Source organism: Oncorhynchus mykiss, chromosome 17 (genome assembly GCF_057628025.1).
Source record: "Oncorhynchus mykiss isolate SJ-2025 chromosome 17, ASM5762802v1, whole genome shotgun sequence".
Lineage (NCBI taxonomy): Eukaryota > Metazoa > Chordata > Actinopteri > Salmoniformes > Salmonidae > Oncorhynchus > Oncorhynchus mykiss.
In genome coordinates this window covers 54,689,863-54,714,784 of record NC_143038.1, presented here as the reverse complement: position 1 = coordinate 54,714,784, position 24,922 = coordinate 54,689,863, and the positions used below count along the sequence as shown (strand labels likewise).

At 43.5% G+C, this 24,922-nt stretch overlaps 1 protein-coding gene and 1 long non-coding RNA gene across 35 annotated transcripts in view; one reads left to right on the top strand and one right to left on the bottom strand.

Moving 5' to 3' along the window:
- Window positions 1-24,922, top strand: part of LOC110494499 (membrane-associated guanylate kinase, WW and PDZ domain-containing protein 1) — a 192,335-nt gene that overhangs the window by 83,658 nt on the left and 83,755 nt on the right. For 24 of the 33 annotated variants that reach the window (XM_090205962.1, XM_090205979.1, XM_090205959.1 and 21 more), the window contains exon 2: window positions 3,955-4,071. In XM_090205962.1, the coding sequence (XP_090062088.1) occupies window positions 3,955-4,071 (117 nt within the window). Of the gene's footprint in view, window positions 1-3,954; window positions 4,072-18,940; window positions 19,433-24,922 lie in introns of those variants that run through there. The other 9 variants (XM_090205983.1, XM_090205973.1, XM_090205969.1 and 6 more) reach the window with 1 other exon arrangement.
- On the bottom strand, window positions 4,067-18,817 carry LOC149976083 (uncharacterized). Of its 2 annotated transcripts, none has more exons than XR_016488027.1 (5): window positions 16,882-18,817; window positions 16,452-16,513; window positions 13,581-13,633; window positions 13,231-13,312; window positions 4,067-4,830 (listed from the first exon to the last, which is right to left on the bottom strand). It is a non-coding gene; the product is annotated as an uncharacterized LOC149976083 (long non-coding RNA). The 2 variants fall into 2 exon arrangements; XR_016488028.1 differs by having other exon boundaries at window positions 13,231-13,295.

The following is a 24,922-nucleotide window of genomic DNA, read 5'->3' as shown; positions in this document are numbered from 1 at the left end:
CCGGTGACTAATGTGGTACATTCCTCAAAGCCATCGGATGAATCCTGGAACATTTTCCAGTCTGTGGTAGCAAAACAGTTCTGGAGCTTAGCATCTGCTTCATCAGACCACTTCCGTATTGAGCGCATCACTGGTACTTCCTGTTTGAGTTATTGCTTGTAGGCAGGAATCAGGAAGATGATTATGGTCAGATTTGCCAGGGAGAGCTTTATGTGTGGAATAAAGGTGATCTAGATTTTTTTCTTGCCTTTACTTGCACAGGTTGACATGCTGGTAGAAATTAGATAAAACTGATTTCAGTTCAAGTAGTTCAAATGATTAACTCAAGGAGATGTTGCTACCTCTCATCTCACATGGGGTTATCTGTGGTCAATGACTCATTGAGGTGTGTGTGTGTGTTCCGTGCACACAATATATTGAGTGGGTATCTGTTTGTCTGTTTTACAGTTGGATATCATCTCCAGTCAGCACTTAGTGTTTGCACACCACAGTGCACTGAGTGCTGCAGTAAGATGTATGGATGACCCTTCTGTGGGCTTTTGGCATGATTTTAAGTGATTTCCTTTTCTTGTAAAGTAGGTAACAATTAGCAAATCAAACTTCAGTCTAAAGGGCCTGTGTCATCACAAGCATTCAGTCCTGTCTTGTTATATATCCTGATGCTTAGTCACTTTACCCATGCCTACATGTACATACTGTATCTACCTCAACTACCACTTATCCCTGCACATTGACGTGGTATTGCTACTCCTTGTATATAGCTTATTTCTTGTGTGTTTTATTTATCATGTCTTTTTTTTAAATGTTTTATTTAACTCTGTATTGTTGGGAAACTGCTTGTGAGCAAGCTGTTTACTGTAATGTCTACACCTGTTGTATTTTGCGCATGTGACATACATTTGATTGGATTTTTATTGGATTTTTTAAAGAATGTATTTACTCTAAACATATTTTCCATCAAATTAGACTGTCGGTCCCCTCCTACGAGAGGACAGGAGATGCAGAATTCAATGAGTTGTTATGTAATGGCTACTGGAGGTTACTGGAGGCAGTGATTCACCAGACAGATCACCATTTTTAAGTCTTGTCATACTGCAGCACTACTGGATTACTCAATATTCTATCTTTAATCTGCCCACTGTTTCACAGTAACTCCCCTTCTGCCTTGTCCACCTTTACCCCTCGAGCCTCCGCTCCTCTCCTTCCTAGCCCCGGTATGTCTCCTGTTGGTTAGATCTTGGAGGGCTGATGGTGGTGATTTGCCTCCATGGTGGGGGTCTGCCATCGAGGTCAGACTGCTTCTGGGACTTTCCAGGGTATGTGTGACTCTTCATTGGTCTGAATAATGGCTGGCAAACTGTTTAGGGATCAAGACATTAAGTTTGAACCCCATGAAGAGTAGCTGCTACTTTAGCAGTTGCTAATGGGGATCCTAATAAAATACTAAATACTAAGACACAATGACATGCCTGGATGGGAGAGGGGAATGACCAAAGCCAGAATGTACTCCTATAGAAGGCTTATGACACACACCCACACACCACACACACCTACCTACCTACCTACCTACCTACCTACCTGTAGGAGGTTTTCAAATGGTGAGAATGTTATCATTCATGCAGAGACAAATCTCAAAGCAATTCCAGGGGATGGCCTCAAATGCCAGAGGATGGAAAGGAACAGAATGAGTTTGAGGGATGGCCATTAACTTTCCACTGTGGAGGAGGCACTGTTGACAGGTCTCTGTCTGGTCTGGCACAGTGGGAGTGGAGATCCAGTGAGGAAGTCCTCACATGACTGGATGACTGAGAGCATTGCACTACACATAGAACTGTGTACTAGTACGCCTGCTCTAGCAAGGCTAGCTGCCCCAAGCATCTTATTAGAGGCCTCTGGCTTTATTTACCAGCAGAGTAGTCCTACACAATGGTGCACACACACACTGTTTCCATGACAACACAATCTGGTGCTTTTAATTCGCCAGCAGACTGTTTGCCCGAGTTGGCTGAAACCTGGCTCAGAGATTGTGGTTTGAATGTATATGTCAATCACACACAGGGGTGTTATCATACAGATTACAGAAGCACAGAAATATGATAATTTATGTTCATTTTTGGTCATTGAGCTCAATGGATCATTATTATGTTTTAAATTTTTTTTATTTCACCTTTATTTAACCAGGTAGGCAAGTTGAGAACAAGTTCTCATTTACAATTGTGACCTGGCCAAGGTAAAGCAAAGCAATTCGACACATACAACAACACAGAGTTACACATGGAGTAAAACAAACATACAGTCGAAAAATAAGTCTATATACGATGTGAGCAAGTGAGGTGAGATAAGGGAGGTAAAGGCAAAAAAAGGCCATGGTGGCGAAGTAAATACAATATAGCAAGTAAAAACAATGGAATGGTTGATTTGCAGTGGAAGAATGTGCAAAGTAGAGATAGAATAATGGGGTGCAAAGGAGCTAAATAAATAAATAGGGGGAGAGGTAGTTGTTTGGGCTAAATTCTAGATGGGCTATGTACAGGTGCAGTAATCTGTGAGCTGCTCTGACAGCTGGTGCTTAAAGCTAGTGAGGGAGATAAGTGTTTCCAATTTCAGAGATTTTTGTAGTTCGTTCCAGTCATTGGCAGCAGAGAACTCGAAGTAGAGGGGGCCAAAGGAAGAATTGGTTTTGGGGGTGACCAGAGAGATATACCTGCTGGAGCGCGTGCTACAGGTGGGTTCTTCTATGGTGACCAGCGAGCTGAGATAAGGGGGAACTTTACCTAGCAGGGTCTTGTAGATGACCTGGAGCCAGTGGGTTTGGCGACGAGTATGAAGCGAGAGCCAACCAACGAGAGCGTACAGGTCGCAGTGGTGGATAGTATATGGGGTTTTGGTGACAAAACGGATGGCACTGTGATAGACTGCATCCAATTTATTGAGTAGGGTATTGGATGCTATTTTGGAAATGACATCGCCGAAGTCGAGGATTGGTAGGATGGTCATTATTGCACCACCCTGTACATTAATGCACTCCAGAAAACGTGGGTCCATTGCAGAATTACTGGCATGTAAATGGTGATACAATCCTAGCATATACTGTATGTTAGTATGTGTGTAATAAACGTATTTCTTAGAGAGTAGTCTGGCTCTGTAAATGTTGTGTGAAAATGACCCTGCATGTGAGAATGTGCTGACTGGCATTGATGTACCGTGGGCTCTCCCAGTCAGTGTGATGTGTCAACAGGAAAGCGTTTGGCTCCTCTCTCTGCCACTAGCACTGTGTTAGCGGCTACCAGTTAGCCTTTCCCACTGTGTGTCTGAGAGACAGATGGCATAGCTGTGGGAGGGGGCTGAGCCACCAGGCAGCACTGTCACTACAGGACTGACTGTCTACAGTCTGGGAGAGAGAGAGCTAGCCAGGTACCCCTCCAAGTGACAAGGGAAGGTTTGCAGAGGAGGGAGGGAGGGAGGGAGAACTGAGTCTCTCAGTTATATTATGCCTATTCATGTCCGACTGGTGTGTTTCTATCAATGACTGTATATATGAATAGACAAAGCCATAGATCACATTCTTTCCTATGTAAAGACTCAATAGCACATTGAAGCCAAATGAAGTAGGTTAAGATGGCATTTCATGGAGACATAACTTGCTTAGTTTGAGCTGCTCCACAAAAATGTACCACGAAGATTGCAGTTTTTCCATTCACTATAATGAGGGTTCCTGTTTTCTGCTAACAATGTCTGCAGTACCGCGGTCGGCCTTGACCCTCCGTGGCTTCAATGAGAGGGGCAGTCGTTCTCCCCTGCTTTCTATGGATGTAATGAAATGGACTGTGAGAGTGGTGTGCACACGAAATGCAAGGCAGCCATGTTTGGATTTGCTGTTATATACAGTTGGGCGTCCATGTTGTGTTGTGATGTAGTTAACACATGTCTTCCTGTTTGTCTGGCTGCCTACAGGAACCAAGCTAAATAAGGACCTGAAGCACTATCTGAGCCAGCGCTTCCAGAAGTCCTCCCCGGACCACGAACTGCAGCAGACCATTCGAGACAACCTCTACCGCCATGCTGTGCCTTGTGAGTAGCCCACAATCTTTTAAGTTCTGTTTTCTACTCCTCCTCATCGTCATCTTCTTCCTCCTAATCTTTGTGTTATTGGATTAATGTCTTATGTTTACTGTGCTGGTTTGGTGTGTAGCTTTGCAAGGACTCTGTGCTGTTTAGTGAAGCTTCACGCTGGAGGTCTCATGTTCCCGTATGTCTCTGTGTCATCTGAATGGTCAAATGGGTTGTCAGGTTCTAAGGGAGCTTCTAGCCCCTCAGAGATACAGATACTCAGAATACTATGCGAGTCGTGAGCACTGGATAACACACAGACGGGAGGAGATGGCTTCCTCCTCCCACTGATGAGTGGAACCAGATGACCATGAAGCCCATGCTCTCAATCCTCTTTATCCAGTCAATCAGACAGATATTTACCTTTCCCAGTACTATTTGATTAGAGTGACAAGGTCCAGCGCCATCCATGGTTGATATTCCTGGGGGCTTTTGCTCAATCAATATTCACAGTGATTAAACAAACTACATATTGATCAGAACCTCACGCCCATCTTCACTCCTATTTCTTCTCCGAGTGTACAGTATATTACATGATGTCCAAGGATTTGGACCTGTTTTCTGTGGATATTCCCTCCTCTCCTCTCTGTGGCCAGAGAGATAGATGGATGCCCTCGCCTGTTCTCCCCATTCCCATTTGGATCCTACATCTAGCTGTGTGGACCAATCCCTGTGCAGCAGCTTTGATTATCATCCTTCTGATGTTGGAGATGGAATTCCCTGGTGTTAATGTGTTAGCCATGACAGACAGACGGACAGAAAAGGAAGAGCAATCAACTGGTGAGACCAGGAGACAGTGTGCAGTCATACACATAACATAGGGGAATAGAATGGGTTATTTTTAGCATATAGATGTGTAGTAGTCAGCGACTGCCATTTGGCATTTATGTATGGGATGGCATTCCTTGTTTATTTGTTATACCAAACATACAGTATTTTATTTATTGGCTAGATTCTTTTAGTCCCCTCACCCAATCCACAATTCAATGTGTCTACTACATTATCAAGGCTTTGAGTAGTATGGCATTTCAACACTGTTAATTCTATTCCTCTCCTTCAATGCCTTGTTATCCAAGCATGTTTTCTAAAGCCCCAGATACATCCTTTAATGTGTGCATTGAGAAGCCTGATTGGCCTCTAGCCTACTCCAGACAGGGCTTTTTCCTAATGATTCTCATCATTGGATTTTCAATTAGTTTATTCATGACCCTCTCACGCAAATTGCTGTCTGTATTCCAGGGGCTTTTTTCTCAGGACTTTATTGGAATTACCCAGTGTGCCATATGTCAGCCAGACAGGCCTGGATTGTGCTAGTCTGGTCATAATGGACGTTTTAATTACCAAAGGCCTAGCTCTTCTCTCCTGACTCCGACTCCCATTGACATCCTGATAAATGGTATTATGGTTAACCAAGGAAGGAAACATACCACCGAAGGTGTACAATATGATATGCAGTAATAATAATACATGTATTAATTGGATTAATTTCTTACAAATAGACTCAGTATAGATGTGGAGAGAGAGAGGAGGTGAAAGGGCACAAGGACTGGTTATGTTTTCGGCCGTGGTTTGGTTTCTCCCGTTGCCCTTCCAGGCCCTTGTGACTGGAGGTCAGTGTGTGGTGGTATAGATGTGTCTTTGGGTCAGCTAGGGCGTTTGTGAGGAGGCTGTGATTAATGGACAGAAAGCAACTGGAGATGACAGATGGAGGAGTGTGCTATACTACTGACTGGGGGAATCCTCCTCAAGCCTCCACCTCTCTGGTGCTCAAACCATGCAGTTCAAACTCCCCTTCTCTTATACACACACACATCTCCGAGACTATGCTTGACTCCACTCTTTCATCATTCATATAATCAGAGTTTGTCTGTGACGTTATTGTCGCCTGTCCTCAGTGCCTAGTAGACAGGAATTGACCCGGCCAACCGGCTCTCCCTGCCTGCCCTTCTACAGATTCTATAGACAATTGTTGCTGGATGGGGAATATCAGCTACAGCATAGACGAGCAGCGTAATGCCTCTGGCTCCTTCTTCTGCCTTTCCTCCTGTCACACTGTTGACTTCTCACACTAGCCTCACTACAGTCCATCTCCAACTACCACAGTCCACTACTATCTCTCTCTTTTCTCTCTCCCTTTTTCTCTCTCTTCTGTCTCCCTCTGCTACCCTCTTTTCCCTCTCCAATCTTCCGGCGTTGGTCGATTTCCCTGCGGTCACCTCACCCTCTCTGCATTCCTGCTCTACATTCCCAATCTTCTTTTCGCTGCTGTAGCTGCTGTTCCCTCTTCTCCGCTGTTGTTTTCCTCTCGTCGCTGTGATGGTCTTGGCAGCAGCAGAGCTCTCCTCTCTGTGTTTGTGTCTCAGTCTGCCTGCCTGCCCTGCATAGAGAGATCAACAGGATCCTTGCTGCAGTCTGTGGGCTACCGTTCTACCTCTCTCTTCCTCTCTCCCTCGCTCTGCATCAAGGCAAGTGGGATTTGATTTGTCTGCTGTTGCTGCTATTCTTTTTTGTATGTGTGATGTATTGCCATGCTGGAGCATGGTGGATGGCTTGTGTATAGGTCGGGGTTGGAGAGGGGGTTGGACAGAAGCAAAGAGGGACGATGGAGATCGGCAGACATGCAAGCAGGCTCAGCTACATCTAGCACACAGGCACAGATGGGGGACCACTAGTAGCCCTTTTTCTCTGCCTAATTCTATCCTGCATGGTTTGTATGTGGCGCAGTAGGACTTTGTCTTGTGCTTCTCACAGGCAGAAGACTGTCCTCTCTCTTTAATGTGTCAGCTTGCGTAAGTGTTTGTCTGTCTGTGCATATGTGTACAATAATTTCACTACACTTGCAATAACCTCTGCTAACATGTGTATGTGACCAATAAAATTTGATTTGATTTGATGTTTCTGTTTGTGCCCGAAAGCTATTGGATGATGGTAGAGTAGATGTGTGGTGAATGAGTGTATCTGCAGATTCTCCTAGCATCAGCTCTAGATGCCACCTGAACAATGGAGCACAGAGCAGAGTATTCTCTCTGCATTGCAGATTACAGAAAGGGAGCTTCACATTGTAAACCATTAGATGGGTATATAGGCAGGGAGGTGTTATTGGTGTTCTCTAGTTTCATCTTTACCCTGTTCTTTCCCTTGTATGGTTGTTTCCTTCAGGCTGGAGGATGGTGCGGTCTGTAGCATGTCGTACTGTTCACTGTGTCTAAGCATTAGCTGGGGGTGAGCAGGGAAACGCTCAGTGCTGTGTAGCCACTGTGTCTGTAGACACAGACTGACATAGTCAAGCATCAGTTGGGCTGAGGGAAAACAACCAGGTATGTGGTGTGTAGCTGCGTTGTTGAAAACCTACAGACCGTTTCTTTGTCTAGGCTATGCTGATGGTGTGTATATGTGTGTGCATGTCTACAGGTACATGGTTTTGGGGTAGTTGGTATTTGTATATCTGATCCACCAGTCTGACTGACACCTGTAAGGGCTGCAAGGCGTGTGTGTGTGATGTTAAGAGATTTTTATGATGGTTTGTATATGTATGTACCTATTAATACTGATACCTACTCATGTAAAATACTCGTGCATTTTAGCACTGTCAAAGCAGAGCTTAAACAATTCATTACAGAACATTTTTATTAGTTTTATTCAACCAGTAGTCATCATCTTACCCCACCCCAAAGAAGACAAGATGAGAGCGCACATGTATAGTCAAAGGACACTCAAATGTGAACCAGTTTTTCTGGTTCTATGCTTAGGTATGTCCTCCTCACACCTTGTGACACACACCTTAATAATGGCGCTGGGGGGAATAGCAGCCGTTTTAAGGGCTCCTGACCATTTGTGTCCGTTTTTTTGTACATGATATTTCCGACATCATTTCCTACAGTGCCTTGCAAAGGTATTCACCCCCCTTGGCGTTTATCTTATTTTGTTTCATTTTAACCTGTAATTTAAATAGATTTTTATTTGGATTTCATGTAGTGGACAAACACAAAATCGTCCAAATTGGTGAAGTGAAATAAAACGTTTAAAAAAATAATAATAACGGAAAAGGGGTGCGTGCTTATGTATTCACTCCCTTTGCTATGAAGCCCCTAGATAAGATCTGGTGCAACCAAATACCGTCAAAAGTCACATAATTCATTAAATAAAGTCCACCTGTGTGCAATCTAAGTATCACATGATCTCAGTATATATACACCTGTTCTGAAAGGCCCTAGAGTCTGCAACACCACTAAGCAAGGGGCACCACCAAGCACTATGAAGACCAAGGAGCTCTCCAAACAGGTCAGGTACAAAGTTGTGGAGAAGTACAGATCGGGGTTGGGTTATAAAACAATATCAGAAACTTTGAACATCCCACGGAGCACCATTAAATCCATTATTAAATAATTGAAAGAATATGGTACCACGACAAACCTGCCAATAGAGGGCCGCCCAACAAAACTCACGGACCAGGCAAGGAGGGCATTAATTGGAGAGGCAACAAAGAGACCCAAAGATAACCCTGAAGGAGCTGCAAGGCTCCACAGGGGAGATTGGAGTATCTGTCCATGGGACCACTTTAAGCCGTACACTCCACAGAGCTGGGCTTTACGGAAGAGTGGCCAGAAAAAAGCCATTGCTTAATAAAGAAAATAAATAAGCAAACACGTTTGGTGTTCACCAAAAGGCATGTAGGAGACTCCCCATACATAGAAGAAGGTACTCTGGTCAGATGAGACTAAAATTGAGCTTTTTGGTCATCAAGGAAAACGCTATGTCTGGCGCAAACCCAACACCTCTCATCACCCCGAGAACAATATCCCCACAATGATGGCAGCATCATGCTGTGGGGATGTTTTTCATTGGCATGGACTGGGAAACTGGTCAGAATTGAAGGACTGATGGATGGCGCCTATTACAGGGAAATTCTTGAGTGAAACCTGTTTCAGTCTTCAAGAGATTTGATACTGGGATGGAGGTTCACCTTCCAGCAGGACAATAACACTAAGCATACTGCTAAAGCAACACTCGAGTGGTTTAAAGGGAAACATTTAACTTCTTGCGTCGAGCAATCCCGTATCCGGGAGCGTAATCATAGCCTGAAGCTCATTAGCATAACGCAACGTTAACTATTCATGAAAATCGCAAATGAAATGAAATAAATATATTGGCTCACAAGCTTAGCCTTTTGTTAACAACACTGTCATCTCAGATTTTCAAAATATGCTTTTCAACCATAGCTACACAAGCATTTGTGTAAGAGTATTGATAGCTAGCATAGCATTAAGCCTAGCATTCAGCAGGCAACATTTTCACAAAAACAAGAAAAGCATTCAAATAAAATCATTTACCTTTGAAGAACTTCGGATGTTTTCAATGAGGAGACTCTCAGTTAGATAGCAAATGTTCAGTTTTTCCAAAAATATTATTTGTGTAGGAGAAATCGCTCCGTTTTGTTCCTCACGTTTGGGTAAGAAAAAACCTGAAAATTCAGTCATTACAACGCCAAACTTTTTTCCAAATTAACTCCATAATATCGACAGAAACATGGCAAACGTTGTTTAGAATCAATCCTCAAGGTGTTTTTAACATATCTATTCGATGATAAGTCATTCGTGGCTGTTGGGTTTCTCCTCTGAAGCAAATGAAAAAATGCACGCAGCTGGAGATTACGCAATAATTGCAACGGAGGACACCAAGCGAGCACCTGGTAAATGTAGTCTCTTATGGTCAATCTTCCAATGATATGCCTGCAAATACGTCACAATGCTGCAGACACCTTGGGGAAACGACAGAAAGTGTAGGCTCATTCCTTGCGCATTCACAGCCATATAAGGAGACATTGGAACACAGCGCCTTCAAAATCTGGGGCATTTCCTGTTTGAAATTTCATCTTGGTTTCGCCTGTAGCATCAGTTCTGTGGCACTCACAGATAATATCTTTGCAGTTTTGGAAACGTCAGTGTTTTCTTTCCAAAGCTGTCAATTATATGCATAGTCGAGCATCTTTTCGTGACAAAATGTCTTGTTTAAAACGGGAACGTTTGGGAACGGTGAATAGTAATGCACGCTCAAGTTTTCTGTTTTCTTTTGTCTTGTTTCTTGTTTGTTTCACAATAAAAAATTTTTTGCATCTTCAAAGTGTTAGGCATGTTGTGTAATCAAATGATACAAAACAACCAAAAATCGATTTTAATCAAAATAGGAAAAATGCCAATGGTGGTGAATACTTTTGCAAGCCACTGTATGACTGAAAAGAGCTTCTGGACATCAGAACAGCAATCACTAACTTCAATTTGGATTGGTACTTCAATGAGTCAGAGGTGGAAGACATTCTGTTCATCCTGGACCAGGCCCAAATCCCCGACACTCGAAGAAGGAAGAGGCGTCGTTATAGAGCCCGGCAGGACTACGTCGGCGAGTGGATAAACCACCTCTACCTTCCGTTCCTTTGGCAAACATGCAGTCACTGAAGACTAAACTTGCTAAGCTAAGTTTGAGACTATCCTATCAACGTGATCCGAAGAACTGTCATGTCCTATGTTTCTCCGAATCATGACATGGAAAATCATAAATCAAACTATTTTTTATATACATTGGCAGGACAGAATGGCAGCATCGGGCAAACTCTTAACACTGCTGCACAAGCTCTAATATTAAGAAAGTCTCAAGGTTCTGCTCGCCTTAGAATACCTCATGATAAGCTGTAGGCCATACTATTTATCAAGAGAGTTGTCAGCAATATTTTTTGTAGTTGGCTACTTACCACCACAAACTAATGTTGGCACTAAGACTGCACTCCTGTATAGGACAATGAGCAAACAAGAAAATGCTCACCCAGAGGGTGCACTCCTGGTGGCCGGTGATTTTAATGCAGGAAAACTCAAATCCATCTTCCCTCATTACCACCAGCATATCAACTGTGCGACTAGAGGTGAAAGAACTCGATCACCTTTACTCCACACACAGATGCATACAAAGTTCTCCCTCGCCCTCCATTTGGCAAATCTTACCATAACTCTGTCCTCCTGATTCCTGCTTCCAAGCAAAAACTCAAACCGGAAGTACTAATGCCACGCTCAATACGGAAGTGGTCCGATGAACCGGATGCTAAGCTAAGGGACTGTTTTGCTAGCACAGAGTGGAATATGTTCCTTGATTCATCCGATGGCATTGAGGAGTATACCACATCAGCCACCAGCTTCATTAATAAGTACATCGACAACGTCATCCCCACAGTGACTGGTTGGGATATGTGATATGTACGTACATATCCCAACCAAAAGCCAGGGATTAGAAGTAACATCCGCACTGAGCCAAAGGCGAGCTGCCGCTTTCATGGTGCAGGACACTAATCCGGACGCTTATAAGAAATCCCGCTATGCCCTCAGACAAACCATCAAACAGGCAATGCGTCAATATAGGACTAAGATTGAATCATACTACACCGGCTCTGACGCTCGTCAAATGTGGCAGTGCTTGCAAACTATTACGGACTACAATGGGAAGCCTAGCCATGAGATGCCAAGTGACGAGTCTACAAGACGGGCAAAATGCCTTTTATGCTCACTTTGAGGCAAGCAACACTGAAGCATGCATGAGAGCACCAGCTGTTCCGGACGACTGTGTGATCACGCTTTCGGTAGCCGATGTGAGCAAGACCTTTGAAACAGGTCAACATTCACAAGGCCGCAGGGCCAGACAGATTACCAGGACATGTACTTAGAACTTGCGCCGACCAACTTGCAAGTATCTTAACGGACATGTTCAACCTCTCCCTGATTGAGTCTAATACCTACATGTTTCAAGCAGACCACCATAGTCCATGTGCTCAAGAAAGCGGAGGTAACCTGCCTAAATGACTACTGACCCGTGGCACTCACATCTGTAGACATGAAGTGCTTTGAAAGTCTGGTCATTGCTCACATCAGCACCATCATCCCGGAAACCCTAGACCCACTCCAATTCGCATACCGCCCCAACAGATTCACAGATGACATAATCTCAATCACACTCCACATTGCTCTTTCCCACCTGGACAAAAGGAACACCTTTCTTTCTTCTGAAACTCTTCAGTCTATTCTTGTTCTGAGAACTGAAGGCTTTTACATGCCTAGAAGGCCAGCATCCCGGAGTCGCCTCTTCACTGTTTATGTTGAGACTGGTATTTTACGGGTACTATTTAATGAAGCTGCCAGTTGAGAACTTGTGAGGCGTCTGTTTCTCAAAATAGACACTCTAATGTACTTGTCCTTTTGCTCAGTTGTGCACCGGGGCCTCCCACTCCTCTTTCTATCCTGGTTCAAGCCAGTTTGCGCTGTTCTGTTAAGGGTAGTAGTACACAGCGTTGTACAAGAGCGTCTGTTTCTTGGCAATTTCTCAAATGGAATAGCCTTCATTTCTCAGAACAAGAACAGACTGACCAGTTTCAGAAGAATGTGCTTTGTTTCTGGCCATTTTGAGCCTGTAATTGAACCCACAAATGCTGATGCTCCAGATATTCAACTAGTCTAAAGAAGCAATTCTACTGGCCTTCTTTAATCAGAACAACAGTTTTCAGCTGTGATAACATAATTGCGAAAGGGTTTTCTAATGATCAATTAGCGTTTTAAAATGATAAACTTGGATTAGCTAACAAAACGTGCCTTTGGAACACAGGAGTGACGGTTGCTGATAATGGGCCTCTGTAGATATTCCATTAAAAATCATCCGTTTCCAGCTACAATAGTCATTTAAAATATTAACAATGTCTACACTGTATTTCTGATACATTTTATGTTATTTTAGTGGACAAAAAAATTGAAATGTCCTTGTTTTTTAAAGAAAAACTAAGTGACTCCAAACTTTTGAACCGTAGTGTATATATTACCTCAACTACCTTGTACCCCTGCAAATTGACTTGGTACCTATACTACTTATATGTACTGTCGTCTTTTATTGTATTGCGTTACGATTTCTGCATTGTTGGGAAAGGGATTGTAAGTAAGCATTTCACAGTAAAGTCGTGTTTGGCGCATTTGAGAAATACCATTTAGTTTTATTTGGCAGCCACTAAAACATGGCAAACGTCAAAAGGCATAGTACTGGTGGGCAAAACAAATGTCAATGTCCTCCAAGTCATACACAAAGTAGGTTTATTACCTCTTTTTAGCAGTCATCCAGGGGTCTTCAACCATTTCTTGACCAGGGTTCCCCGCCCAGGCAAACTGGCGACCCAGGGACCCTCATCATATGTTAGCAAAAAATGATGAATAATAATGGCAACAAGAAGTGGCCTTATCAACTTTATCAACCTTATTTCAAATATATAGATTCGGTATATAGATTCATTATTTTGACCTCTCCACCATATAATTGGAAGAGGTAATCCCTTAACATACCTTTCTAGCTAATAGACTAACTCCAAACACATTTTCACTAATAGCAGCTGTTAAGCTGGTTAAACAAAGGCTAGCCATGTGTAGTCAAAAATGAATGTCAAGGAAGCTTACCAGCAGCCATCTCCACTTGCCGTGACTGGTACTCGCGGGTGCTTTTTCAAAGCCTATGTGAGATACACAGTGAGTGTAATTAACTCCACAAATTGTATTCGGTTGTTGCTATCGATATGCATAAAACTTTTAAATAAAAATACTTTTTTCCACTTTATATAAAAAACTTTATTAAAATAATATATATATATATAAAATGGTTTGAGGGATGGGGTGCTTTTGGATGGATGGATCTCGGGCGGAGGGGGGGTGAACAAAGGGCTTTTAATGTCTTTTGAAATGTCATTACGCTGACATCATCACTAGTTTAAGTCAACGAAAGGCATTATCAAGAGGGATTCAATGAAGGGAGGAGTCTCTGGGGTACATACCCAAACCCCTCCACACTCACCTTCAGCAAACACACATTAACAGGTTGTGTGTGAGGATGTGAATTCATCCTGCTAGTGATTCTTTTCCTATGTAGCTTCTGTGTTGAGCATATTTTGTGTGGAAGCATATTTTCAGTGTTCTCAGACCTCTTGTTCTTTTGATGATAAAAGAGATGGACTAACCTAAACTACTGGCTGATCTAAAGTAAGAGAGTTTCTCCCTGGGTAAGGTCTCATTTTGAAGCACCGATCCAGCGGGGGTAACATGATTCATGTCTGTCCCCCGAAATAGCAGATTTCTTGTCTCTCTGTGCAACCTAGGGGACATCACACATTCCCATAGACACTTCTGCCCTGTTTTCTGAGGACTTTGCTCTGTCCGGTTGGGTTTGTTGTCTGAACTCCTGTAAACCTAAAGTGCTCCCTCTGCTGTGAAAGTGAGAAAGGTGAGACTGAGGACATCGAGATTTGAATCTTGTCTTGTTATAATGTTTATAACATCAAAAACATAGCCATTTATTTGTATTGTAATATAGTCAAGGATGTAGCCATTTCCTAAATGAAGTGGCTTTTCTGTAGGCAAACATCTCCCTCATTATTGGTTATTCAGGGTTTTTATCTGGATCAAAATGGAGCTTCAATGCCATACAACTCTCCTTCCGTGGCCTCCAACTGCTCTTAAATGCAAGTAAAACTAAATGCATGCTATTCAACCGATTGCTGCCCGCACCTGCCTGCCCGTCCAGCATCACTACTCTGGATGGTTCTGACAACTACAAATAACTAGGTGTCTGGCTAGACTGTAAACTCTCCTTCCAGATTCACATTAAGCATATCCAATCCAAAATGAAATCTAGAATCGGCTTCCTATTTCACAACAAAGCGTCCTTCACTCATGCTGCCAAACATACCCTCGTAAAACTGACCATCCTACCAATTCTCGACTTTGGCGATGTCATTTACAAAATAGACTGCAACACTCTACTCAACAAATTGGATGCGGTCTATCACAGTGCCATCCGTTTTGTCACCAAAGCCCCATATACTACCGACCACTGCGACCTGTATGCTCTCGTTGGCTGGCCCTCGCTTCATACTCGCCACCAAACCCACTGGCTCCAGGTCATCTACAAGTCTCTGATAGGTAAAGCCCCGCCTTATCTCAGCTCACTGGTCACCGTAGCAGCACCCACCCGTAGCACGCGCTCCAGCAGGGATATCTCTCTGGTCACTCCCAAAGCCAATTCTTCTTTTGGCTGCCTTTCCTTCCAGTTCTCTGCTGCCAATGACTGGAACGAACTGCAAAAATCACTGAATCTGAAGACTCATATCTCCGTCACTAGCTTTAAGCACCAGCTGTCAGAGAAACTCACAGATCACTGCACCTGTACATAGCCCCAGCTGTCAGAGAAACTCACAGATCACTGCACCTGTACATAACCCACCTGTAAATAGCCCCATCCCCATACTGTATTTATTTATTTATCTTGCTCCTTTACACCCCAGTATATCTACTTGCACATTCATCTTCTTCACATCTACCATTCCAGTGTTTAATTGGTATATTGTAGTTACTTCGCCACCATGGCCTATTTATTGCCTTATACCTCCCTTATCCTACCTCATTTGCACAGACTCTATATAGACTTTTTCTAATGTTGACTGTATGTTTGTTTATTCCATGTGTAACTCTGTGTTGTTGAATGTGTCGAACTGCTTTGATTTATCTTGGCCAGGTCGCGGTTGTAAATGAGAACTTGTTCTCAACTTTCCTACCTGGTTAAATAAAGGTGAAATAAAATAAATAGCTGTTGCGGGGGCGTGGCCATTGGCATGGCCAGTGGTTCCGAAAATGATTGAAGCCCTCATGTTGACTGCAGTTATTTGTTTAAAGCTAATTTCCTGCAGTTCTACACATTTTGCCATTTGGTGCAAATAAAATGTTTCATTTTTAAAGTAAATTTCATTCAATTCTGCACATTTTGCCATGAGGCTGAGAGTTTGCAGTTTAAAGCTGACTCAAACATAATAACAAAATCAAAGTGGGCCCCATACATGACAAAAATACTCCTGAATGCATAATGTTTAGGATTTTATATACTCTGACTGTTGAGACTTTTATTTTATCTTAAAAAAAATATATATATATATATATATATGCCCATTATCTTTTCTACATACTTTATCTTGTTTTAGTTATTTAACCTTTCTGATCTCCCATCCCGGATCCGGGTTCGTGAATACAGACTCAAGCTCATTACCATAACGCAACGTTAACTATTCATGAAAATCGCAAATGAAATGAAATAAATATGCTAGCTCTCAAGCTTAGCCTTTTGTTAACAACACTGTCATCTCAGATTTTCAAAATATGCTTCTCAACCATTGCAAAACAAGCATTTGTGTAACAGTATTGATGGCTAACGTAGCATTTAGCATTAGCATTCAGCTGGCAACATTTACACAAAAAAACAGAAAAGCATTCAAAAAAATCATTTACCTTTGAAGAACTTCAGATGTTTTCAATGAGGAGACTCTCAGATAGCAAATGTTCAGTTTTTCCTGAAAGATTATTTGTTTAGGACAAATCGCTCCGTTTTCTGCGTCACGTTTAGCTATGAAAAAACCCCTGTATCCAGGATTGTGTAAATCTATCAGCAAGCTCATTAGCATAACACAACGTTAACTATTTATGAAAATCGCAAATGAAATGAAATAAATATGCCATCTCTCAAGCTTAGCCTTTTGTAAACAACACTGTCATCTCAGATTTTCAAAATATGCTTCTCAACCATAGGAAAACAATCATTTGTGTAAAAGTAGCTAGCTAGAGTTAGCATTTCGCGTTAGCATTTAGCGTTAGCATTAGCGTTAGCATCCAGCACGCAACATTAACAAAAACATAAAAGCCTTCAAATAAAATCATTTACCTTTGAAGAACTTCTGATGTTTTCAATGAGGATACTCTCAGTTAGATAGCAGATGCTCAGTTTTTCCAAAAAGATTCCTTGTGTATTAGAAATAGCTCCGTTTTATACATCACATTTGGCTACCAAAAAAAATCCATAAATTCAGTCCTCAAAACGCAAACTTTTTTCCAAATTAACTCCATAATATCGACTGAAAACATGGCAAACGTTGTTTAGAATCAATCCTCAAGGTGTTTTTCACATATCTCTTCATTGATACATCGTTCTTGGAAACATGCTTTCTCTCCTGAATCCCAGGAGAAAATGCCTGCACCTGAAGATTACGCACAAATTTAGACAAAGGACACCGGGCGGACCTCTGGAAAATGTAGTCTCTTATGGCCAATCTTCCAATGATATGCCTACAAATACGTCACAATGCTGCTAAGACCTTGGGCGAACGACAGAAAGTGTAGGCTCATTCCTTGCGCAAATCACAGCCATATAAGGAGAGAATGGAAAACAGAGCTTCAGAAATTCTGCTAATTCCTGGGTGATGCATCATCTTGGTTTCGCCTGTAGAATGAGTTCTGGGGCACTTACAGACAAAATCTTTGCAGATTCTGAAACTTCAGAGTGTTTTCTTTCCAAAACTGTCAAGAATATGCATAGTCGAGCATCTTTTCGTGACAAAATATCGCGCTTAAAACGGGAACGTTTTTTATCCAAAAATGAAATAGCGCCCCTAGAGCTCTAAGAGGTTAAGTTTACACTGAAAACTTTTTTCCATCCAGAAAATGTATTATTATTATTTAAAAAATGTCAGTTTGGACAGAAATAATTGTTCATTGGGAGATGCTGTATTGATTGAGTTAGTTTTAGTGTGGTCAGACTTGTATGCCTTAGAGACTAGCCTCGAGGGGTTAAGGAACAGGAACTCGTGGCTAATTCTTTACCCCACGCCCTTTCTCCCATCACCCCTCCTGAAGGCATCAGCATGCTTCAGTTCAGCTGGTGCCTATCCTAGCTCTACTAGCCGAGCCCGCACACTCCCTTAAAATACCTTCGCTTGCAAAGCGAGAAAAAAGCATCAATAGTACTGTTTGTCCATTTTGAGACACCGTAGCCAGTATACACTTCCTCAAAATAACTCAAGTCTGTCATTAATTTTGACATTTTTGACTAGGGAGACCTTAGTCGTGTAATTTTGCATCTGACTAGGATGTTTGGTGCGGTATTTCTGACGTGAAAAAATGTGCATAAGGATGAGTCGTCTCACGCAGGAGTTGTCTCTCCCTACTGTTCACCCAAGCTCTCCCTACTGTTCATTGAAGCAAAACAGTGTCAACATACATTCAGTATACCAAACATTAGGAACACCTGCCTAATATTGCCTAATATTAATTTTTCCTCCGAATTGCTCAATTCGTAGGGGCATGGACTCTACAAGGTGTCGAAGGCGTTCCACAGGGATGCTGGCCCATGTTGATTCCAATGCTTCCCACAGTTGTCAAGTTAGCTGGGGGTGAACCATTCTTGATGCACAGGGGAATCTGTTGAGCGTGAAAAACCCAGCAGTGTTGCATTCCTTGACACACTCAAACCGATGCACCTGGCACCTACTACCATACCCCGTTCAAAGGCAGTTAAATCTTTTGTCTTACCAATTAACCTTCTGAATGGCACACACACAATCCAAAGCTTAAGAATCATTCTTTATCCTCTCCTCCCCTTCATCTACACTGATTGAAGTGGATTTAATATGGGGGATCATAGCTTTCACCTGGATTCCCCTGGCCGGTCTATGGTATGGAAGGAGCTGTGTTTTGTATACTCAGTGTATATTCATGCACCCACACTACATGCCACATCTCATTCAGTCCCTAATCTAAGCCTATTCCACCCCATCCCCAGCCTTTTGTCCAGACCTAGCCCCATCCTTCTAGCCTGAGCAGCCCAGCCCCAGTAGACCAGCTCCGTCCATCCCTGCCCCGTGCTTGCCTTTGGTAGTGTTGATTGCGGGGGTCACATGATGCGTGGGGATGGGCTCCTTTGCTGGGACTGCCTTGTTTGTCAGAACAGAGGAACCATGTGTGACAACGTCTGTGTGTGATAGAGAGATATATAGGCTACGGAGGGGAGGGGAGGAGAGAGAAAAAAGGGAGGGGGAGCGAGGGAAGCGAGACTGAGTGAGAGAGCGAGAGACTGAGAGGAGGTGGGTAGGTGCATGTGGGAGACTGGAGACGTTGGTTTGGTTCAGTCAGACAGGAGCAGAGCGGAGGAGCACAGCAGTGTAAGTGTTTGTGTGTGTGAGAGTATATCTCACATTGGCTGAGCCTGGACTCTCAGCCTGGCAGGAACAGGAAAACCCATCGGACAGAGGGACAGACCGACAGATATCGACAGCGAATCACAGACAGACTGGGGGAGGAAGTAGCTTGGATGTGAGCGTCTGATGCGCTCCCTGTGGATAAAGAGCTATCTGTTTTGTGTTTTTTTTCATCCTACCTGACTGGATTCTCTGCTGTGTGTCGTGTAGCCCTGGACTAGCTGAGGAAATCACAGCTCAGAGGTATTTGCTCACTATTTGGCTTTGGCTTCAAGGATTTAATGGTTGGGGTAGGAAATAAGGAATGGAGAGATAAAGAGAGTGTGGTAGTGGGGGGGATTGCTGTTCATCAGGCGGAACATATCAGTATATGAGACAGAGGCAGATCGCTGGCAGACATGTCAGCTGATGTGTTTTGGTCAAACGGAAGCTGTCTGTGTCTTGTGCGTGTGTGTCTGGCGGAGACAGCAGTGCTCTGTGATGGGGGCTCTATTATTAAGCTGTGATCTGTTGACATGCCTGCACCAGAGCTGGCTAGCAGCAGGGTTTCCAGGATACTAGTTTACCCCCTCTCCTCTCCTCCTGTCCCCCTCGCTGTCTCCCTCTCTCTCTTTCCCTTTCTCTCTCCCTCGATCCATCTCTCCGTCTGCTCCTCCCCTCCACCCCCTGGCGCTCTCTCGCCATCCCTCTGTAAATTGATTGTTTTAAAGCCTTTCTCTCTTACCCTCTGCCGTCGTGCTAGCCTTCGGTGAAGGAGCTTTTACTAGCTGAAAAAAATACCCATCTTGGTTGCGGTATTTTAGGCAGGTTTCTGGGTAATTTAGTCTCAGTGACCCTCAGATCTTTCTTATTTTAATCCCCCCTCCCTGATGCTTCCCCCTCTGTTCAAATAATTTAGTGCTGAAAACAGAGGCTTTGCAGAGGAAAATGGAGCATGTCACAGGTTGAGGGAAAGGCCTGTTTTGATCTCATTCTGTGTGTGTGTGTGTGTGTTCCTGTCTCTCTCTCCTCACCATGAGCCTCTTTCAGCCAGCATTGTGAAAACAACAGCCTCTCCATAAAACCTCTCTGATCAATGTTGCCAATCAATCAAAAGCCATAACAAAGCCTGTCGACCTCTTCCTCCTAAAATGGGGGTGGGGGGAGTCTGTTCAGTCCAGTGGTGCCTGGGCTCGGAATGCGACCCCTGACCCGCAAGGGAATATGTGGAGAGGAAAATGCTGGAAAGGACGGCCTGTGTGCTATGGATTAACCCATTGGTGGGGCAGATGGTTGTGTTCCTCATGGAATTGGGAGCACGGGCACTGAACCCAGTCTTCACCCATCCCTGTGACCCCTTCCCCTGCGTGCACACACCAACACGCCAGCTAGATCAGGCCAAGATGGAGGCCATGATGGAGGTGTATGCTTATGCTACTGTACTGAGAATATGCTAGCCGCCTCTTTGTTTGCTGTCTGGAAAACCTGCATGAAAACATGCCTCAGTCAGTAATGCGAAACAGACTAGTGTGGTATCAGAAATGCTACTCGAATAGCCAAGTGTACAATTGTCAGTGGGTGATATCTTTGTTTTGTTTGCTGAAGATTAGATTGTGTTACATTATGTATCTGTGTGTGGAGGGGAGAAGAGGACTTCTGTTCCTCTCCTTCGACATTGACGGGTTAAAGCAGCAGATGTTTGGGTGAGGTCGCTGGTTTGAGACAATATGTCAGAACCTTCAAGACTGTAGACAGGCAGACGGACAGGCAGACGGACATATAGACAGAAGGAAACCCAAAAGGAATTCAGACGGTGCACATCTTCTTTCATGGAAGTCAACATCGGCAAGGCAACTTTGTACCAAATCAAGTGGCGTTGCTGCTGTTGCGCTGAAACACAAACTCAGAATTGTAGCTTGACGGGAATATGGTGAATCTTAAATTCATTTCCTGTCTCCCGTCATGTTCTTCTTGCCATGGACAGAAGCATCACTATGCAGTTGACTTAACAGGTCTTCTGTAGGTAAGTACCCCTCTGTTCGCTCTCATTTTAGACCATTCATCTCTGGAAGAGAGATGTTAGTGTGCACAGCACATAGACACAGTGTCTCACCGATTCACCTCTCTCTCCCCTCTCACGTGAGACGTGCACAGACTACAGACTGAGAATAGAGACACTCACTCTAACCCACGCTATGCTGTTTAAGGCAGAATACCCTGACCAACATCCATACAAGTTTATATTGTTTAGTGGATCCATTGTGCTGCAGTGCAGGACTACTATATATAGTATAGGGTTGATGATGGCTTATCAGGAAAATACCTGTTGTACACATACAGTTGAAGTCGGAGGTTTACATACACTTAGGTTGGAGTCATTAAAACTCGTTATTCAACCACTCCACGCATTTTTTGTTAACAAACTATAGATAAAATCAAATTTTATTTGTCACATACACATGGTTAGCAGATGTTAATGCGAGTGTAGCGAAATGCTTGTGCTTCTAGTTCCGACAATGCAGTAATAACCAACGAGTAATCTAACCTAACAATTCCACAACTACTACCGTATACACACAAGTGTAAAGGGATAAATAATATGTACATAAAGATATATGAATGAGTGATGGTACAGAACGGCATAGGCAAGATGCAGTAGATGGTATAGAGTACAGTTTATACATATACATATGAGATGAGTAATGTAGGGTATATAAACAAAGTGGCATAGTTTTAAAGTGGCTAGTGATACATGTTTTACATAAAGATGGCAAGATGCAGTAGATGATATAGAGTACAGTATATACATGTACATATGAGATGAGTAATGTAGGGTATGTAAACATTATATTAAGTAGCATTGTTTAAAGTGGCTAGTGATACATTTTTACATCAATTCCCATCAATTTATATTATTAAAGTGGCTGGAGTTGAGTCAGTATGTTGGCAGCAGCCACTCAATGTTAGTGGGGGCTGTTTAACAGTCTGATGGCCTTGAGATAGAAGCTGTTTTTCAGTCTCTCGGTCCCTGCTTTGATGCACCTGTACTGACCTCGCCTTCTGAATGATAGCGGGGTGAACAGGCAGTGGCTTGAGTGGTTGTTGTCCTTGATCATCTTTATGGCCTACCTGTGACATCGGGTGGTGTAGGTGTCCTGGAGGGCAGGTAGTTTGCCCCCGGTGATGCGTTGTGCAGACCTCACTACCCTCTGGAGAGCCTTACGGTTGTGGGCGGAGCTGTTGCCGTACCAGGCGGTGATGCAGCCTGACAGGATGCTCTCGATCGTGCATCTGTAGAAGTTTGTAAGTGCTTTTGATGACAAGCCAAATTTCTTCAGCCTCCTGAGGTTGAAGAAGCGCTGCTGCGCTTTCTTCACAACGCTGTCTGTGTGGGTGAACCAATTCAGTTTGTCCGTGATGTGTACGCCGAGGAACTCAAAACGTACTACCCTCTCCACTACTGTCCCGACGATGTGGATAGGGGGGTGCTCCCTCTGCTGTTTCCTGAAGTCCACAATCATCTCCTTTGTTTAGTTGACGTTGAGTGTGAGGTTATTTTTCTGACACCACACTCCGAGGGCCCTCACCTCCTCCCTGTAGGCTGTCTCGTCGTTGTTGGTAATCAAGCCTACCACTGTAGTGTCGTCCGCAAACTTGATGATTGCGTTGGAGGTGTGCATGGCCACGCAGTCGTGGGTGAACAGAGAGCACAGGAGAGGGCTCAGAACGCACCCTTGTGGGGCCCCAGATCACCCGGGGGCGGCCCGTCAGGAAGTCCAGTTGCACAGGGCGGGGTCGAGACTCAGGGTTAAATGCTGAGCTGTAGTCGATGAACAGCATTCTCACATAGGTATTCCTCTTGTCCAGATGGGTTAGGGCAGTGTGCAGTGTGGTTTCGATTGCGTCTTCTGTGGACCTATTGGGGTGGTAAGCAAATTGGAGTGGGTCTAGGGTGTCAGGTAGGGTGGAGGTGATATGGTCCTTGACTAGTCTCTCAAAGCACTTCATGATGACGGAAGTGAGTGCTACGGGGCGGTAGTCGTTTAGCTCAGTTACCTTAGCTTTCTTGGGAACAGGAACAATGGTGGCCCTCTTGAAGCATGTGGGAACAGCAGACTGGGATAAGGATTGAATGAATATGTCTGTAAACACACCAGCTCTGAGGACACGGCTGAGGATGCCGTCTGGGGATGCCGGCTGGGGATGCCGGCTGGGCCTGCAGACCTCTGGTCTGATGAAACAAGAATAGAACTGTTTGGCCATAATGATCATCGATATGTTTGGAGGAAAAGGGGAGGCTTGCAAGCTGAAGAACACCATCCCAACCGTGAAGCACGGTGGTGGCAGCATCATGTTGTGGGGGTGCTTTGCTGCAGGAGGGACTGGTGCAGTTCACAAAATAGATGGCTTCATGAGGATGGAAAATTATGTAGATAGTCAGGAAGTTTAAAGCTTGGTCGCAAATGGATCTTCCAAATAGACAATGACCTTAAGGACAACAAAGTCTAGGTATTGGAGTGGCCATCACAATGCCCTGACCTCAATCCTATAGAACATTTTTGGGCAGAACTGAAAAAGCGTGTGCGAGCAAGGAGGCCTTCAAAACTGACTGTTACACCAACTCTGTCAGGAGGAATGGCCCAAAATTCACCCAACTTATTGTGGGAAGCTTGTGGAAGGCTACCTGAAATGTTTTCACCCAAGTTAAACATTTTAAAGGTAATGTTATTAAATACTAATTGAGTGTATGTAAACTTCTGACCCACTGGAAATGTGATGAAAGAAATATAAGCTGAAATAAATCATTCTCTCTACTATTATTCTGACATTTCACATTCTTAAAATGAAGTGGTGATCCTAACTGACCTAAGACAAGGACTTTTTACTACGATTAAATGTCAGGAATTGTGAAACTGAGTTTAAATGTATTTGGCTAAGGTGTATGTAAACTTCCGACTTCAACTGTATGTGTGCATACACAGTCGTAGTCATCTGTTTATGATCATTGAGAATGACCACACAACAAACAAACCTTGTTCTACAGAGTTGCTTAGTAATCAGTGGTTGAATAGAAGCAACTGACTCATTCCCTGAATCCCAGCTATAGGACACTAATTATAGGCTTGCCTTGGCTCCAATACTATTTTGTCATTTTAATTGTTCCACATCAGTGATTTGCATCATTGTTTCTTCAGAAGTGCTCTCTTAATGAATTATATAATGTTTTGGGGTAGTCTTGGGGCTTTGACATTTTAGAGACACATGGATGCAGTTTGGGGTTTTGGCAGGAGAGGGATATGTGTTGACCAAAATGTAAAAACAGCAATAGACTCAGGCAGCCTCATAGCCCGCTGTCCAATTTGAGGTCACATTAGCATAAAGTGTGTGACTGGAGAATGGACTACACTGCAGTCGACTTAGGGTGCTGCTTTATTATATCAATGTCCACTATTAGAGTAGATGGGGACAATAGAGGGATGAGAGAGGGAAAATGCAGATATGGGGAGAGAGACGTGAAGAAGGAAGGAGGAGGGATGTTGAGATTACAGAGAAAGAAATAGATAGAAGATGGACATGGAATGAAAGTAGAGAGAGATGGCCACAGAAGGAAAGGAGAGAGAAGCTGAGAGAGAAATAGATGGAGAGAAGAAGAGGGGAAGATAGAAGGAGAGGGAGAGAGAACCACAAGCCTCCAGTGATATCCACTGGGTCACGCTCATGAAAAATGTAATCAAGCTTTGCAGATAACAGCTT